At 39.5% G+C, this 17,265-nt stretch overlaps 2 protein-coding genes across 2 annotated transcripts; both read right to left on the reverse strand.

Moving 5' to 3' along the window:
* Positions 1-296: 296 nt before the first annotated feature.
* On the reverse strand, positions 297-1,229 carry LOC119045342 (olfactory receptor 7A10-like). The gene has a single exon (XM_037140011.2). The coding sequence runs from the start codon at positions 1,227-1,229 to the stop codon at positions 297-299; it is 933 nt and encodes a 310-aa protein (XP_036995906.2).
* A 14,807-nt stretch (positions 1,230-16,036) lies between these two features.
* On the reverse strand, positions 16,037-17,005 carry LOC119060111 (olfactory receptor 7A17-like). The gene has a single exon (XM_037159981.2). It carries the CDS (start codon positions 17,003-17,005, stop codon positions 16,037-16,039), a length of 969 nt encoding a protein of 322 aa, XP_037015876.2.
* Between the last annotated feature and the right edge of the window lie 260 nt (positions 17,006-17,265).

The raw sequence follows: 17,265 nt of genomic DNA on the forward strand, positions 1-17,265 counted from the left end.
TTCATGTAGTCTCCATGAGATAGATGGCAGTATCTAAATATCTCATCCAAGCCTGGGAATCAATTTGGGAGAGCAGTAAAATGACAAAGAAAACCTGCTATATATGACAAACTTGACAAGTTAATAAAGTGATAGGCTTAAATATTATAGAGAAATTGAAATCCCAGAAACACAAACCTGAGGAAATAAACAGAGAGTATTTTCTACTTCCACAACCTGATCACAACATCTGGCTGTGAGGCTTTGAGCCCTGCAATCATGGGTATTTGTTTATTCAGCCCTAGGACAAATGGTCCTTATAAAGCTGTCACCCCAACTAATCTCCTCAGAGACCCCTTTATGTCTCTGTTCCTGAGACTGTAGATGAAGGGGTTCAGCATGGGTGTGACCACAGTGTACATCACTGAGGTGACTGCACTTGACTGTGAGCTGTGAGTACCAGCAGAGCTGAGATACACTCCTAGGCTTGTACCATAAAATAAGGAGACAACTGAGAGGTGAGATGCACAGGTGGAAAATGCTTTATACTTCCCCTGAGCTGATGGGATTGCACATATGGAGGTCACAATTTTAGAGTAAGAGTAAAGGATCCCAGCCAGGGGACCACCAGCAAGTAGAAGAACTGAAAAATACATTAACATGTCATTAAGAAAGGTGTCAGAACTGGCAAGTTGGTTCATCTGATTGATTTCACAGAAAAAGTGAGGGATTTCCAAGTCTGCACAGAAGGATAGTTGTAATACCAATAAGCTTTGTAACAAGGAATAAAAGGAACTCGTTATCCAGGACACCAACACCAGCAGTCCACAGAGTCGAAGGTTCATGATGACCATGTATTGTAGGGGGTGACAGATGGCCACAAAGCGGTCATAGGCCATCGCAGTGAGGAGGAAGTGGTCCAACATACCAAAGCATAGAACAAAATACATCTGTGTGATGCAGCCTGCATAGGTGATGGCTTTGCTCTGTGTCTGGATGTTCACCAGCATCTTTGGGATGGTAGTGGAGGTGAAACAGATGTCAGTCAAGGACAGGTTGGAGAGGAAGAAGTACATGGGTGTGTGGAGGTGGGAGTCTGAGCTGACAGCCAGGATGATGAGCAGGTTTCCCAACACAGTGGTCAGGTACATGCAGAGGAACAGACCAAATAGGAGGGGCTGCAGTTCTGGTGCCTCTGATAATCCCAGGAGAAGAAAGTCTGAAATTTGTGTAAGATTCACTGCTTCCATGTGCAGTTGCAACTTCCACTGCAGTCGACTACCAGGATATAAGTAAAGTACATGACTCATTTTCATTCATGCAAGCATAAGTAACCTAGCTTAAAAACTACCATTTATATTTTAGAATCAAGAAATTAATGTGATATATGGTGTGTGGTCTGGTATCCTTTAGGACATCCCTACTACCATTTCTCATTAGAATTCTGTCTCTGGGTAAGGACATGTGAAGAATTCTTGTATATTCCTCAATTTTTTTCAGTAAGAGAAGAAAAAGTGAAAAGGCAATGGATGTGATGTAAAGCACAGCATGGTGACTCAAGCTAATAATACTGAGTCCTGTATTTGAAAGTTGCTAGAGGTGAGAGTTTCAAAGTCCTTATCAAAGGAAAATGTTGTCATTGTGTGGTGACAGAGGTTAACTACACACTTAGCGTGGAGATCATTTTGTATCATATGAAAATATGATATTATGTTGTACACCTGAAACTAATAAAATGTTTTATGTCTATTCTAATTCCCAAACATTGCATGCTAATTGGTTCTTATGCATAAGAGTATTCAAATTAGTGTTTATAGTTTTCAAAGTTATATGAATTTTTCGCTTTTCATTTTTTTCTTTTGCACAAGAACTACAAAAACTTTACATGTGACCTTTTTCTATGTGATCAAAAGAACATTTAATGAATCAATTACTTAAACCAAAAAATTATACTTCAATTTAAAAATGTCTTTTGAAAAAGCCATAGAGAGAATACAGCATCATTGATTGATAGATTGGACTACACAAAATTTGTAAACTTTATACATTCTACAAAAATGCATGTACACATACATAAAAGAACAAATGAAAAACAAACAGATTGTGTAAAAAACTCCAATTTTTTGTTAGAAAGAATCCAATCAAAAAATAATCTAAGGGGCTAATCTGATGGTAGTGGGTGATCAGAACTCAAATAAAGTTAGTGTCAAAAATAAACTAAGGGAATGTAGTCAATAATATTGTGATAAGCTTGCACAGTGAAAGGTGATCACTACAATTTGTGTGATCATTGCATTGCAATGAATAGATGCAAGTCACTGTATGTACACCTGAAACTGATGTCATATTGTCTAAAAATGTACTTAAATGAAGAAACAGAAAAGGAATGAAAACACTCTGGTAACTCAATTGAAGAGCAAGGAACTTTCAGGTGCACAACATACTGAAAATTACAATATTATAGTCCAACAACAATTTAAAATAGATAAAGTAATACACATGGAAAGCAAAAATTTTCCCTGAAAAATTTCAGTAGTACCCATAAGCAGTTTACAAACCCACACATTTCCTTACTCAGTCTCACAGGTAATGAAATAATTGTAAACTGAATCTCATCACACACTTGTTTTCACCTACCAAATAAATGCCTTTTCATGTCAATAGCCAGAGGGACAGAAGATGCTGTGAAATGCCTGTCTCATGCACTGCTATTGCCAGGGTGTATTTGCAGTCTTCCTTGGTCCACATCTTTCTCATCCATAGAAAGACACAGTCTACTAGGCCCCATCATAAAATTTGTAAATGTCCCCACTTCACTGTCTGTTCCTCCACAACTAATAACCTATCTGTCTATTCCTGTTCATTGAACTTATGTTCTACTTCTACTGGAGGGAACACCCCTCCAATTCCCTCTCTTAATATCTCTTCAATTAAAACCACCTAGTTGTCAACAAAGACACCTACATTTCTGAGTACGATGTCCACTTTCCTTTTCACATCATGAATAAACATTCATTTATTAGTAAAGCCAGCCAGCAGCCACAGTGATCACTGGTATCTATCTGGGCTATGTTGGAAGAGTTCTCAGGTGATTTCAGGGTCGAGTTCTTGGTTTCTAGTATCTCTGATCCTCTCCTGCCATGTCTGCTGGGCTCTCAGACTCACCTGCATGGGAACTCTGACAAGAAGGTTTCCCTGAGGGAGTCCAAAATCTTCCCTGGGTGGTTGATGATAGAGACTGAAACTGTCCCAGACAAAACAGCAAGGAGTGGTCAACCAATGGTCTCCCTGCCAGATTCAGGACTCCAAGAGCAACAGCCACGTTTCTCCATCCAAAGGTTGCACATGCTGAGATGCTGCATGCAGTTCAGGGGCTACTTAGAGCTCTCCAGGTCTGCTAATTAAGCACATTTCCTTCTTGGCACTCTAACTTCTAGGCACAGAATTCCCCTTGGGGACACTGGTATGGACAGAATGGGGAGTTTCCCTGCTGATCCTCTGTTCCTAGGAGACTATGTAATAAGCCATCTGAGTACAGTTTTGATAAGTCCTTCTCCATTAACTGCCCTGCTTCCTGACATCTATCTACACTTCCCAGCACCTAATCTCAACTCTGTGTTAAAGTTTCTGAATCGATGGACCTGGATGGTATCGTGCTCAGTGAAATAAGCCAGTCAGAAAAAGACAATACCATATGATTCTACTTGTATGTGGAATCTAAAGAACAAAATAAACAAACAAACAAAATGGGCACAGTCTCATAGACGCAGAGAGTGGGCTTGTGCTTGCCAGAGGGGAAGTGGTTTGAGAGACTGAGAGAAAAAGGTAAAGAGAGTTAGAAGTACAAATTGGCAGTCAGAGAATAGTCTCAGGAATGTAAAGCACAGCATAAGAAGCATAGTTCATCATATGTAATAACTATGTGTGAGGCCACTTGGGTACTGGAAATACCAGGCAGGACATGGTGGGCATGGGGGCCAGAACAGTATATAAAGTTTATGATTGTCTGACCATTGTGCTGAATACCTGTAACCAATGCAGAAAGATATTAAAAGTAAACTGTAATTGAAAATCAGTCTTATTCTGAGAAATTTGTCTGACTGGTCTTTGGGTCTTCAAAGCATTGAGTTACAGTGAGATGCACCCTTGTTATCCCTAGAAAATCACTATTTTCCTCTTTAGGAAGGGGAGATATTTGTTACTTTGCTATAAAACCTTGGGCACTATACTCCTAGGCTTTATGATTGTTCAGCCAAAACGATTAGGAATTTCATAGTTATATCACAAGTTAAGAGCTGCTATTTGGTTCCTCATCATAAAATGTTTACTAAATATAAGAGATACATTTAGATTTCAAGCACCATAGCTCAGCTTAGTACTATGTAACAACTGTCAAGTGTATGTTTCACAGAAAATGCATCTTATGAAGTAGTGCATTGAGAAACTACTTTCTCCAATGCAATGCAGAAATGGGGCACAGAGGGATTTATTATTGTGGTCAAAGGAATGAGCCAAGGAAGGGATGGAGTTTTGATTGCAACCAGTCAGAACACTTCCAGTTTGGAGATTCGGGGTCAATGGTTCTGAAACAGAGATGACTTTGGCCCTGGGGATGTTTGGAATTGGCTGCTAAACACCTGCAATGCACAGGAACGCACCCAATACACAGAATTATCCAGCCCCGAGTGTCAACAGTGATAAGGTGGAAACACCTATTGTAGACCAGTACTTGTCCACTTCATTGTGCATACAAGTCACTACACTTTGGAAGTCACCAAAGTTTGAATGTCAAATGCAAATTCTTGTCTCCAGTGGGCCCAGAGGCTGCATTTCTGACAAACTCCCAGATGATGTTGAAGCTGCAGATCTTCTTGTTCTGAGGAGCAGAGTTTGAGAAGCTGGCTATGGCCCTCTCTTAGAGTTAGGGGAGGGTAATTTTAGGTATTCTGCACCAGGAATCTTCTGTTTATGTTATTTTGAAAAATAAATTTTCAACTCATTCCATAGAGGAAGGTAAATTCTGTGTTTAATTTTTTTATATTAGAGCTCCAGAGAGACAGATAATAATTTGTACTGGAAAGACTTAGTGGTAGGCAGAAGAAAAGCCTCAAAAGATGTCAACAAGCTAATTCAGAGAACTTTGAAATATGTTAGCCATCCAAAAATCGTAACTATATTAAGAGATGTAATAAAGTGACTAGTTATTTTTCATACAATAAGATTAGTTCGGATTTTGCAAGTTGGTCAAATGTCTTCACAATGGTCTTCTAAATGTAAAAGGGAGCAGAAGAATTCATGTCAGAGAGGCATTTGTAGATGCTCTGTTGTTGACATTGAGGACTGAGGACAGGCCATGGGCCAAGGAGTGCAGGGGGCCCTGGAAACTATAATAGGAAAGGGAAGACATTGCATTCTCCCCTGGGTCACCCAGAAAAATCCAAGCCCTGCAGACATTTTGAGCTAAGCTTTTTAAGACTCATTTAAAGCATCTGAACACTAAAACTCTAAGTTAGAAAGTTGGTTGTTTGAAGCCACTAATGTAGTAATTTGTAAAAACAGGAATGGGAAACTAATGTAGACATTGACCCAATAAAATACATTTCAAGGAACTGAGTTGAAGCCTCAGAATCATTCAGGTAGCTTCCTTTGAGCAAAGGTATTTTGTGTTGAAATCTACATTAAATAGAAACAAATTACAGCTAATTTAGAGTTAATTGGCCCCATAGGTGGTACAAAGAATTTTCCATTACAGAAATGTAAATGTGGTCCTTACCTTGAAGCCTTTGAAGCTTTAAAGTGAAAAAAAGTTATTCATTAAGGTTAAGGTCATATGTTTTACTTAATCTTTGTGTCAAGATTTCTAATTCTTTCTATTTTGTGTTAACTCATATCTTTCTTCTTTTTATTTCTATTTTGTCTAAATTTCTTTCAAGGTTTCTTTCATCATAATAGATGGGATTATAAATGAGTCTGTGTGCATGTACATACATATGTGCGAGCGTGTTTATTTGTGAGATGTATATGAATTCTGGTCAAGATGGTTGCATAGGTAAACACAGCTTGCTTCCTTTCAAAATGACATCAAAATTACGACTAAAATATAGAACAGCCATCACTCAGAAACATCAGAAATCAAGTTGAGTGGAAGTCTGACAACAACGGAATTAAGGAAACCCCATTCATCAGACTAGTAGAAGTGGTGAAGATTTGGACCAGGCTGGTCTCACATTCACATGTGCTGGATAAAAATTCAGGAGCGATATCTCAGGAGTGAGCAGTCCCAGCGCCACACCACATCCCCCAGGCCATGTTCTAGTGCAAGGAAGACAAGTTCCCATAACTTTTGGTGGCAAAGACCAGCAGAGATTCAGTTGGTAGAAGAAACCTCTGGAGTCCCAAGCAGTTTCCCTTGAAGGACCCACACACAGACTTACTCACATTCACTACCTCTGAGCTCTAGTACTAAAGTAGCAGCTTGAGGGACACCAGTGACATAGGGGAGGAACTGAAGTGTCTGGCATTGAGGCAAGAGCTGGGGTAGTTTCCTCTCAGACAAAAAGGCAAGCAGAGGCCATTGTCCCTTTCTGAGCTTTCCCCTCTAAGAAGCCACAGAGCCAGCAGGATGGTGCCATATCTGAGACTCCATCAACCTGGCTAATACTGTTTGCCCTGCCCTGGGAATCCCCTGAGACTCCATCCCATCCAACTTTTGGGCCCACCCAAACTGTTAATCATGACTTTTACATATAAATGGCTGGTCTTTCCTCGTGCTTCACAACCTCCTAAATCCTATCAAACAAGCAACTGCTGGACTCAATGAGCCCCCAGCCTCCGTAACTCTCACTAAGTGGCCCCAGGCCTGGCACTAGCAGCAACCTGCCTAGATTTACACTTAGACTTCCCCTGGGAATCTCCAAGACCAGCACCAGTAGCAGCCATCTCAGACTGTTTTATAGCTTATGCAGGGTGGGCCCTGGACAGAACACAGGTGTGGGTTGACCTTGGCCTGCATCACCTGGGAAATCCCAGAGCCTGCACACCCAGTAGACAGCTGCAGACCACCACCCTACTCCTGAACAACTGATCCTCCACAGAGGGCAGAGATTTCTGGTCAATGGTCACTGCCAGATTTGCAGCTGACTGGCCTTGGTAATCTCCTCCCAGTGACCTGCCATCAATCAAGGCTCAGTTATAAGAGGAGGGTGTATTCAGCCCACCTGGAGGGCACACCTTGAGACCCGGCTTAAGTGATAGGGGTGGCTGAGCCAAAGGACTTTCAAGGGCACCTAGTACATTGGACCATGCTACCCAGACAGGGAGTCATAGCAGCACTACCTAACACATAGAAACAAACACAGGGAAGCTGCCAAAATGAGGGGACCAAAAAAAAAAAAAAACCATGGCCCAAATGAAAGAACAGATAAAAACTACAGAAAAAGAGCTAAACAAAATGGAGATAAGCAATCTGTCAGATGCACAGTTCCAATCATTGGTTATAAGAATGTTCAAGAAACATAATGAGGACCTCAACAGCATAAAAAAGATCCAGTCAGAAATGAAGGATTCACTAATTGAAATAAAGATCAATTTACAGGGAAACAATGGTGGAGTGGTTGAAACTGAGAATCAAATCAATTATTTGGAACATAAGGAAACCAAAAAAAGAAAAAAAGCAACCCAAAAGAACAAGAAGAAAAAAGAATCAAAAAAGAGAAAAGAGTGTAAGCAGTCAGTGGGACAACTTTAAGTATTCCAACGTTTGCATAATAGGAGCACCAGAATGAGAAGAGAAAGAACAACAAATTGGAAATCTATTTGAAAAAAAATTAAAGAAAACTTCCCTTGTTTGGTGAATGAAATAGACATGCAAGTACAAGAAGCACAGAGAAACCAAAACAAAATGGATGCAAACAGGCTCACTCTAAGACACATCATAATTAAAATACCAAAGGTTACTAATGAAATTCCATACTGTTTTGCACAGTGGCTGCACCAGTCTGCATTATCACCAAAAATACTCTATATTTCCTTTTGCTCCACAGCCTCTCCAACACTTGTTGTTGGTTGATTTGTTTATGATGGCCATTCTCACTTGTGTGAAGTGGCATCTCATTGTGGTTTTAATTTGCATCTCTCTGATGGCTAGTGATGTTGAGGATCTTTTCATATGTCTCTGAACCTCTGCATGTCCTTCTTAAAGAAGTGTCTGTTTAAGTCTTTTGCCCCTTTTTTGATTGGGTTTTTGTCTTCCTGGGGTGGACTCATGTGAGTTCTTTATAGATTTTGGAGATCAAACCTTCGTCTGAGATATCACTGGCAAATATGTTTTCCCATATGATTGTTTCCCTTTTCATTTTGCTGATGTTTTCTTAGCTGTGCAGATGCTTTTTATTTTGATAAGATCCCATGTGTTTATTCTTTCCTTTATGCTGTTGTGGTGGGATGAAAATGGAGACAACTGTACTTGAACAATAACAAAAAATAAAACAAAGTAAAAATACAATTTACAAAACAATAAAAAACCTAAATTCCAATGGTTAAAGATAAAGAGAGAATCTTAAGACAAGCAAGAGAAAAGCCATTAGTTACCTATGGAGACTGTCAGCTGACTTCTCGAAAGAAACTTTTCAGGCTAGAAGGGATTGGCAAGATTTATTCAGTCATAAAAAGCAGGGACCTATAGCCAGGATTGCTCTACTCAGCAAAGCTATCATTTGTAATTGAAGGACAGATAAAGAACTTCACAGATAAGAAAAAAGCTAAAGAATTTTGTCATTACCAAACCATTATTACATGAAATGTTAAGGATACTTATTTAAGAAAAAAAAGATCAAAACCAGAAAAAATAAAATGGCAATAAATATATATCAACACCTACTTTTAAAAAACATACTAAGCAAACAAGAAAAACAAACACAGAGTCATGGCTATGGGAAACATTTTGATGGTTGTCAGATGTGTTGGTGATGTTAGGGAATGAGTGAAGAGGTGAGAGGATCAAGTACAAATAGGTAGTTACAGAATAGCCATGGTGATGTAAAGTACAGTATAGAAAATGGAGTAGCCAAAGAACTTATGCACATGGTCCATGAACATGAACAATGGTGGAGGAAATGCCTACAGGAGTGGGAGTGCTTGATGGAGAGGGGGAAATGGAGAAAATTGTGATAAGTATAACAGCAAAATCAATTAAAAATAATTTTAAAAAGAAAGAAAGCTATTTACAACTGCACACACACTCCTCACTCTTGAACATTTTCTTTAGATTCAACAAACTATACTCAACATTTTACTTATTCTTTACAAAATTTGATTGAATTAAGGTTAATTTTTTTATTGATATAATCATTTTCTTTTTCTTCTTTTAAATACTTTTGATTTTTATTGTTGTTAAAGTACAGTTTTCTGCCTTTTCCTCCATCCCTCCCAACCCCTACCCCAGCCTTCCCAACCTCCCTCCCCTGTTTTCACCCCCTCTTGTTTTTTTCCATGTGTCCTTTAGAGTTATTCCTGTAAACCCTTCACTTTTTCCCCCATTATCCCCTCCCACCTCCCTTCTGGTTACTGTCAGTTTGTTCTTAATTTCAATGTCTTTGGTTATATTTTGCTTTCTGAAAATATATCTGAACTCATGTTCACATCAAGAGCACAGGTAGCTGAGTCACACCAGGTGGTGGTGGGAATTATACTTTATAACTAAGAAGAAAGCAAGGTTTCATATATAAACATAGGAACTGTGATATTAAATTAAGACAATTCAAATTTCATAAACTATTTTAAATAACCTGTAAGATCAATACACACATATAAATAGAGTAAACATCATATATTTGTTGAAGAAATAAGTGCAATACAAATTAACAAGACATCATGAAAAAGCTTTAGAAACACAATATAGTGACTCACATCTGAATACAGACTCAGGTGAGCTCAGAGAGATGAGAAAAACTCCACACCATACAATCCCATTTGATTATAAAGGCATTATATTAAAGTATGTGCTTTTAGGACAGCTTGTTATGGAGCGATAGCTAACTGATACAGTAATAAAAGAAAATACAACTGAGATCGATTATTATATAATAATATGCTCTTTCCCATTCTAGGCATTCGCACAGACATTTGGAGATAGCATTCATGATTATTCTGTTATGGGAACTTATTTCAGAGAACTGTATTAAAAAGTAACTCCATTGAGGTTCACTTCCAGGTACCCAGGGGAAGGTGAAAGGACATGCCCCTTTTCACAAAAGTTGTTGCCTGAATCACTAGAATGAATAGGAATTCAAACTCTAGTAATCCTTTGATGATGAAGACATATATATACACATACATATATGAATATACATATACTATTCATATATAATATATATTATTCAATATATATCATTCACATATAATATATTATTCATATACATTACTCATATATATAAATAATGTCAATATTGTTATTCATTGTCCATTTCATGGTCATCACAAAATTTAGACAAGAGGAGAAATTTCATTCAGAGCATTGAAATCATATCTTATATACAACACTGTAGGTTTTAAAGCAGAAACAGGAAGATAATTCAATGAAAAAACTATAAGCATGCTAACCAATTCTTCACCTAAGTAGAAAAAAAACCCTTGTATTTCTCTGTCTCACATACTTCACTTAGCATGATAATACCCATGTTGTCACAAATTTCATTCTTTTTTAAGGCTTAGTAATAATATTTCATTGTAAATATGTACCACCTCTTTATCCCTTCATCTATTAATGGATATATAGGCTGCATCTATAACTTGGCTATTGTACACAATGCTGCAGTGAAAGATATATGCAACATAGGGATGCATACATCTTTTAGAATAATTTTTAAAATTTATTCAGATAAATACCCAGAAGTGGGATCAGTGAAGTCATGTAAAGGTCTAATCATGATTGTATACACCTGAAATTAATATTATGTTGTTTTTAAAATTCTTTTCTTAAAATATATTTTATTAACTATGCCATTACAGTTGTTCTATTTCCCCCCTCATTCCCCTCCACCCAGCGCACCCCCTCCCCCATCATTTCCCCCTTTAGTTTATGACCATGTGTCTCAAGTTCTTTAGATTCTGTAGTTCCCATACTATTCTTGCCCTCCCCCTATCTATTTTCTACCTACCATCTATGCTACTTATTTTCTGTGCCTTCTCCCCCCTTCTCCTTCTTCCACTCCCCTGTTGCTAACCCTCCATGTGATCTTCATTTCTATGGTTCTGCTCCTGATTTAGCTGTCTTCTTAGTTTGCTTTTGTTTTAGGAGTGGTTGTTAATAACTGTGAGTTTGCTGTCCTTTCACTGTTCATCTTTTTTATTTTCTTTTTCTTAGATAAGCCCCTTTAACATTTCATATAATAAGGGCTTGGTGATAATGAACTCCTTGAATTTGATCTTATCTGAGAAGCACTTTATCTGTTCTTCCATTCTAAATGAAAGCTTTGCTGGATAGATCAATCTTGGCTGTAGGTCATTGGATTTCATGACTTGGAATACTTCTTTGCAGCCCCTTCTTGCCTGTAAGGTCTCTTTTAAAAAATCTGCTGACAATCTGATGGGAACTCCTTTGTAGGTAACTGTGCCCTTCTCTCTTGCTGCTTCTAGGATTCTCTCCTTCATTTTAATCTTGGCTAATATAATTATGATATGCCTTGGTGTGTTCCTTCTTGGGTCCAACTTCTTTGGGACTCTGTGAGCTTCCTGGATTTCCTGGAAGTCTATTTCCTTTGCCAGATTGGGGAAGTTCTCCTTTATTATTTGTTCAAATAAGTTTTCCACTGGTGGCTGTTCCTCTTCTCCTCTGGTACCCCTATAATTTGTATGTTGGAGCATTTAAGGATGTCCTGAAGGTTCCTAAGCCTCTCCTCATTTTTTTGAATTCTTGTTTCTTCATCCTTTTTTGTTTGGTCATTTTTGTCCTCCTTCTGGTCCACTCCTTTGATTTGAGTCCCAGTTTCCTTTCCATTACTATTGGTTTCCTGTGTATTTCCCTTCATTTAAATTAGTTTAGCCTTCATATGTTCCTCTAATTTATGACTAAAATCAACCAGTTCTGTGAGCATCCTGATCACCAGTATTTTGAACTGTGTATCTGAAAGTGTGGCTATTTCTTCATTGCTTAGATTTATCGCCTCTGGGGCTTTGAGTTGTTCTTGAGCCATGTTTTGATCTGTTCTTGCCTGTTAAGTATGAGGAGTGGAGCCTTAGATGTTCACCAGGGTGGGGCTACCCAGGTCGCTGATTTGTGAGGTTATATGTGGGGGCGGGGTCAGAGAGGGACAATGGTGGTTCTCTCTGCTGCTCTCCCCAGCTGGGGCCTGCATGGTTCGTCTCACCACTGCCAGCTCCTTCACCAGTTTATCTGCACGCCAGTGTGTGACCACAGTCCGCCCTCAGTGTGTCCGCTGCCTTGCACCCTCAGTGGGTCCACCCGCTTCTCCACACCTGGGATCCGCCCACGGCTGCTGGTGCACCTGGGTTGTTTGTGCCTGGGTCTCTCTGATGGATCTTTCCTGCCTGACCCTGCTCTGCTGCTGGCTCTGCCCCTCTTACTGATTTGGCTGACGGGTTCATTGTTGTCAGACTTCCGTGTAGTTCAATTTTCTGTGGTTTGGCTGCGTTTTTTGTTGCTAAAACTTTGTTGTTTTTAAACTTGGTTGTGTGAGAAGGTGAAGTGCTTTTTAAAATTTTGGAGGCCTTGTACATGTACACCAGTCTTCCATACTTCAGTGAAAACATGTACAGTATAGAAAAGAAAAATCTTCATAGTAATCAAATGTGTGGTTAAAAAATTTGCTTCCTAGGACTTCCGCCAAGATGGAGGCATAGGTGGAGACGCCACGCTTCCCCACACAACCAAGTTTAGAGACAACAAAATATTAGCAACAGAAAACACAGCCAGAACACAGAAAATTGAACTTTTCGGAAATCTGATAACAACGAATTCTTCAGCCTGACTGGTAAGAGGGGCGAAGCCAGCAGCTGGTGGAGCAGGGTTGCACGGGAAAACTTGGTCAGACAAACTCAGGCGCATGGATCCCAGGTGTGGGGTTGCAACTGGCAGACCCAGTGAGTGACCCAGTGAGCAACCGGCGGACCTGGCGAGGGTGCAGGGCTGTAGGTTGACAATGGTCACACATTCGTGCACAGATAGACTGGTGAGGGAGTGGGCAGTGAGAAAGTACCCAGCAGGCCCCAGCAGTGGGAGGCAGCAGAGGGGGCTGCCATTGCCCCACTCTGACCATGTCCCTACATACAGCGTCACAACCCAGTGACCTGAGCAGCCCTACCCTGGTGAACACCTAAGGTTCTGCTCCTCATACTTAATGGGCATGAACAGATGAAAAATGGCTCAAGAAGATCTCAAAGCCCCAGAACCCATAACTCTAAGCGACAAAGAAATAGCAAAACTTACAGATGCACAGTTCAAAACACCGGTGATCAGGATGCTCACAGAACTGGTTGATTTTAGTCATAAATTAGAGGAACATATGAAGGCTAAACTAATTTAAATGAAGGGAATTGCACAGGAAAACAACAGTGATGGAAAAGAAACTAGGACTCAAATCAAGGGAGCAGAACAGAAGGAAGAAAAAAATGAGCAAACTGGAAAATATGAAGAAACAAGAATTCAAAAAAATTAGGAGAGACTTAGGAACCTCCAGGACATCTTTAAATGCTCCAACATCTGAATTTTAGGCGTACCAGAAGGGGAAGAGGAACAGCCACCAGTGGAAAACTTATTTGAACAAATAATAAAGGAGAACTTCCCCAATCTGGCAAAGGAAATAGACTTCCAGGAAATCCAGGAAGCTCAGGGAGTCCCAAAGAAGTTGGACCCAAAAAGGAACACACCAAGGCATATCATAATTATATTAGCCAAGATTAAAATGAAGGAGAGAATCCTAGAAGCAGCAAGAGAGAAGGGCACAGTTACCTACAAAGGAGTTCCCATCAGACTCTCAGCTGATTTCTCAAAAGAGACCTTACAGGCAAGAAGGGGCTGGAAAGAGGTATTGCAAGTCATGAAATCCAAAGACCTACAACCAAGATTGCTCTATCCAGCAAAGCTTTCATTTAGAAAGGAAGAACAGATAAAGTGCTTCTCAGATAAGATCAAATTCAAGGAGTTCATTATCACCAAGCCCTTATTATATGAAATGTTAAAGGGGCTTATCTAAGAAAAAGAAGACAAAAAAGATGAACAGAGAAAGGACAGCAAACTCACAGTTATTAACAACCACACCTAAAACAAAAGCAAACTAAAAGGACAGCTAGATCAGGAACGGACACATAGAAATGGAGATCTCATGGAGGGTTAGCAACAGGGGAGTGGGAGGAGGAGAAGGGGGAAGAGGGTACAGAAAATAAGTAGCATAGATGGTAGGTAGAAAATAGATAGGGGGAGGGCAAGAATAGTATGGGAACTATAGAATCTAAAGAACTTGAGACACATGGTTATAAACTAAAGGGGTGAAATGGTGGGGGTGGGAGGATGCAGGGTGGAGGGGAATGAAGGGGGGAATAGAACAACTGCAATGGCATAATCAATAAAAATTTTAAAAAGAAAGAAAAAATTTGCTTCCTCATTTTCGAAGTTGTCTCTGAGACTAAGACCATATTAGGTCAATCTCTCTATTCAAATTTGTCTTTCAGTGTACACTCCACTTTCAATATATGTGTGATAATCAATTTTTGTTAGTGCTTATATAGGCAGTGAGGACATCAGGCTGAAAAAATACACTAGCAGACTAGTTATAAAACTCAATAGCATGTTGCAGTTGACATTATCAGGAAGAACATCTAAGGATAGTGAAGATGATGTAGAAAAGAATGACAAAATCAAAGTGACAGCTTTGTTTTCAAATTTTCTTCTTCAATAAAATTTTATAAGTGCCCATAGTTGCCAAGTGTAGTTTTTTTTCCATGTCAGTAATATAACTCATGACAATGCTTTCAGGGATACTATAGAAAATTTACTTGGGAAGTTAGGTATCATTTCAGAAAAAAATAGGTTTTTGGTTTTTTAAAAAATTTTAGTTATTTTTCAAGTACAGTTTTTTGTCTATTTCTTCCATCCCAGCACCCCCTTGGTCCCGTGCTCCCCACCTCCCTCTCATTTCCACCCCCCTTAGTTCTCATCCCTGTGTCCTTCATATTTGTTCCTCCAAATCCCTCCCCCCTTTTCCCCTTAGATTCCCTACCCTCTCCCCTCTGGTCACTGTCCCCTTGTTCTCTATCAGTGTCTTTGTTTTTATTCTGCTTGCTCGTTTGTTTTGTTGTTTAGCTTCCTGTTAAAGGTGAGATCATATGGTATTTGTCTTTCAACACCTGGCCTATTTCACTCAGCATAATGCTTTCCAGTTCCATCCATGCTGTTGAAAAGGGTAGTAGCTCCTTCTTTCTCTCTGCTCCATAGAATTCCATTGTGTATATGTACCACAATTTTTTGATCCATTCATTTACTGATGGGCACCTAGGTTGCTTCCAACTCTTGGCTATTGTAAATTGTGTTGCTATGAACATTGTGGTGCATAGGTTCTTTGAAATTGATAGTTTAGGATTCTTGGGGTATAATCCTAGCAGTGGAATTGCTGGGTCAAAAGGCAGGTTGATTTTTATTTTTCTGAGAAAATTCCATACTGTTTTGCATAATGGTTGTACCAGTCTGCAATCCCACCAACAGTGAACTAGGGACCCCTTTTCCCCACAACCTCTCCAACATTTGTTGTTTGTTGCTTTGTTTATAGTTTTAATAAATCCAATTTACCTTATAAAATAAATGGAAATGTCCAAATATTTTTCATCCAACTTTGGGAAAAACTTGGAATGAGTAGGAAAATTTAAAAATGAAAAACTGTCCATATATCAGACAGAGCAGGAAGCTCAATCAAGTGAGTTTTTAATTGTATAGGGAATCTCAAATCAAATAAATGGAAATTCCAGGCATTAAATAGGAAGTATGCTCTTTTCAGTCTAATCAGAGAATAGCAATTTCTGGCTCTAATGTTTTCAACATTATGACCAGTCATGGGAACTTTTTCATCCCCGGGATGATTGGTCTTTTCATAGCTGCCATCCCAAAGAATCTTTTCAGAGCCCCCTTTATGTCTTTGTTCCTGAGGCTGTAGATGAAGGGGTTCAGCATGGGTGTGACCACGGTGTACATCACTGAGGCTGTTGCACTTGAGAGTGAGCTGTGGGTAGGAGCAGAGCTAAAGTACACTCCTGCACTTGTGCAATAAAATAAGGACACAACCGAGAGATGAGACGCACAAGTAGAAAATGCTTTATACTTTCCCTGAATTGACGACATTCCATGTATGGAGAGCAGTATCTTAGAGTAAGAATATATGATCCCAGCCAAAGGAGCACCACCCAGCAGTCCAACTCCAAGATACATCACCAGGTCATTAAGAAAGGTGTTGGAACAGGCAAGTTGGACAACCTGTTTGAGTTCACAAAAAAAGTGGGGGATTTCCAAATCTGGACAGAAGGACAGCTGCAACACCATTAAGCTTTCTAACAAGGAATTGAGAATACATATGATCCAGGACATCAGAACCAGCAGTCCACAGAACTGGGGGTTCATGATAACTGTGTAGTGCAGGGGGTGACAGATGGCCACATACCGATCATAGGCCATCACAGTCAAGAGAAAGACATCCAACCCTGCAAACAGTATAAAAAAATACATCTGGGTAATGCAGCCTGCATAGGTGATGGCTTTGCTCTGTGTCTGGATATTCACCAGCATCTTTGGGATGGTGGTGGAGGTGAAACAGATGTCTACCAAGGACAGGTTGGAGAGGAAGAAATACATGGGGGTGTGGAGGTGGGAGTCTGAGCTGACAGCCAGGATGATGAGCAGGTTTCCCAATACAGTGATCAAGTACATGGAGAGGAACAGCCCAAATAGAATGGGCTGCAGTTTTGATGCCTCTGATAATCCCAGGAGAAGAAACTCTGAAATTTGTGAATCATTGCCTTGTACCATGTGGTTGTGCTCGCAACTAGGAAGAGAAATAAAATGATTCATTTTTACACATGTAGGTATTACCATAGTGAAATGCTATGATTTATGTTTTTCAGTTAAGAAATTATACATTTATATTTAACTTGAGCATATAGTCTTTAAAGAATCTGATATGATATCTGTGATTAGGAATTCTTGTCCCACACTTAGTCTTATTCCCAAGAGGTCATGTTGTATATAGTCATAATGCAAAAGTCTTTCATGCACTTGAGGAATTTATG

Source organism: Artibeus jamaicensis, unplaced genomic scaffold (genome assembly GCF_021234435.1).
Source record: "Artibeus jamaicensis isolate MK-2021 breed Jamaican fruit bat unplaced genomic scaffold, CSHL_Jam_final contig_477, whole genome shotgun sequence".
NCBI classification, from domain to species: Eukaryota; Metazoa; Chordata; class Mammalia; order Chiroptera; family Phyllostomidae; genus Artibeus; species Artibeus jamaicensis.